Raw genomic sequence first — 1,967 nt, 5'->3', positions numbered from 1 at the left:
GCCCCCCCCCACCCCGCTCCTTGCCCCACAGCGCCCCCTAGCGCCGCCCTGGGACCAGCCCCGCCTGCCAGGGGAGAGCGCCCCTGCTGTGTCGGATTTTCCCTGGAGGTCTCCCAGCCCCGGCCGGAGCGATCTGGTGGCCCGGCCCCACTCACCAGCTGGCGCAGGTTGGTGAGTGAGCCCGTCTCGTCGGGCAGCGAGCCCAGCTTGTTGTTACTGGCGACGAGGACTTTGAGGGGCAGGCGGCAGAGGCAGGGCGGGAGGGAGGTGAGCTGGTTCCGGCTGGCGGGGGGGGAAGAGAAGGAGCCGTTAGAACCGCGGGAGGAGCGAGTCAGGCTGGATCCCCCCTGGCCCGGCCGTTACCTGAGGTTCAGGTAGGTGAGGGATTGCAGGTTGGCGATGGCCGGCGGGATGGTCCGCAGGCAGTTGTGGTACAAACTCAGCCCCTCCAAGGAGACCAGGTGGCAGGCGTCCTCGGGCACTTCGGCAAAGCGGTTCCGGGAGAGATCTGGGCATGGGACGAGAGAGGAAGCCGTTAGACGCCCCCCCCTGCCTGCACCAAGCTCCCGGGCGCCCAGCGCAATGGGGGGCCCTGAGCTCATTGGAGGAGAAACTGAGGCAGGGTGGCCAAGCCAGGAAGAGGTGTCCTGTCTTCCAACCCCTGCTCTAACCACCAGACCCCCCTGGAGAAAGGGGTAAACAGTGAGGTGGCAAAGTTTGCAGATGATACTAAACTGCTCAAGATAGTTAAGTCCAAAGCAGACTATGAAGAACTTCAAAAAGATCTCACAAAACTAAGTGATTGGACAACAAAATGGCAAATGAAATGTAATGTGGATAAACGTAAAGTAATGCACATTGGAAAAAATAACCCCAACTATACATACAATATGATGGGGGCTAATTTAGCTACAACAAGTCAGGAAAAAGATCTTGGAGTCATCGTGAATAGTTCTCTGAAGATGTCTGCGCAGTGTGCAGAGGCGGTCAAAAAAGCAAACAGGATGTTAGGAATCATTAAAAAGGGGATAGAGAATAAGACTGAGAATATCTTATTGCCCTTATATAAATCCATGGTACGCCCTCATCTCGAATACTGCGTACAGATGTGGTCTCCTCATCTCAAAAAAAGATATACTGGCACTAGAAAAGGTTCAGAAAAGGGCAACTAAAATGATTAGTGGTTTGGAACGGGTCCCGTATGAGGAGAGATTAAAGAGGCTAGGACTCTTCAGCTTGGAAAAGAGGAGACTAAGGGGGGATATGATAGAGGTCTATAAAATCATGAGTGATGTGGAGAAAGTGGATAAGGAAAAGTTATTTACTTGTTCCCATAATACAAGAACTAGGGGTCACCAAATGAAGTTAATGGGCAGCAGGTTTAAAACAAATACAAGGAAGTTCTTCTTCACGCAGCGCACAGTCAACCTGTGGAACTCCTTGCCTGAGGAGGTTGTGAAGGCTAGGACTATAACAGGGTTTAAAAGAGAACTGGATAAATTCATGGTGGTTAAGTCCATTAATGGCTATTAGCCAGGATGGGTAAGGAATGGTGTCCCTAGCCTCTGTCTGTCAGAGGATGAAGATGGATGGCAGGAGAGAGATCACTTGATCATTGCCTGTTGGTTCACTTCCTCTGGGGCACCTGGCATTGGCCACTGTCAGAAGGCAGGATACTGGGCTAGATGGACCTTTGATCTGACCCGGTACGGCCGTTCTTATGTTCTGCCCTCCCAGAGAACCTAGGCGTGAGGCCGCGCACCCCCGGCAGAAGGGAGGTGGAGGGGACATGCACTGTGTAATTCCTGTAAATCAACCTGGCCCGGCCCGAGCCCAGGGGCGCTGGGAGGAAAATGCCACTCATGGCCGTGAGCGCGGAGGAATTGGGTGGGAACCCTTTAAACAGCTGGACCCTGCAGCTGGAATCGTGTTTGCAGAGATTTCGTCTTCCAGCCCAAGAGCAGGGT

At 53.6% G+C, this 1,967-nt stretch overlaps 1 protein-coding gene across 1 annotated transcript in view; it reads right to left on the bottom strand.

Moving 5' to 3' along the window:
- The window catches only part of LRCH4 (leucine rich repeats and calponin homology domain containing 4), a gene marked incomplete in the record, with an annotated part of 15,311 nt that extends 14,679 nt beyond the window's left edge, over positions 1 to 632 (bottom strand). Inside the window, 2 exon segments of the mRNA XM_034757096.1 lie at positions 156 to 282; positions 364 to 632. Of these exon segments, the coding sequence (XP_034612987.1) occupies positions 156 to 282; positions 364 to 602 (366 nt within the window).
- Between the last annotated feature and the right edge of the window lie 1,335 nt (positions 633 to 1,967).

The sequence above is a fragment of the Trachemys scripta genome, chromosome 25, assembly GCF_013100865.1.
Source record: "Trachemys scripta elegans isolate TJP31775 chromosome 25, CAS_Tse_1.0, whole genome shotgun sequence".
In the NCBI taxonomy this organism is placed as follows: domain Eukaryota; kingdom Metazoa; phylum Chordata; order Testudines; family Emydidae; genus Trachemys; species Trachemys scripta.
This window is presented reverse-complemented; position numbering and strand designations above follow the sequence as displayed.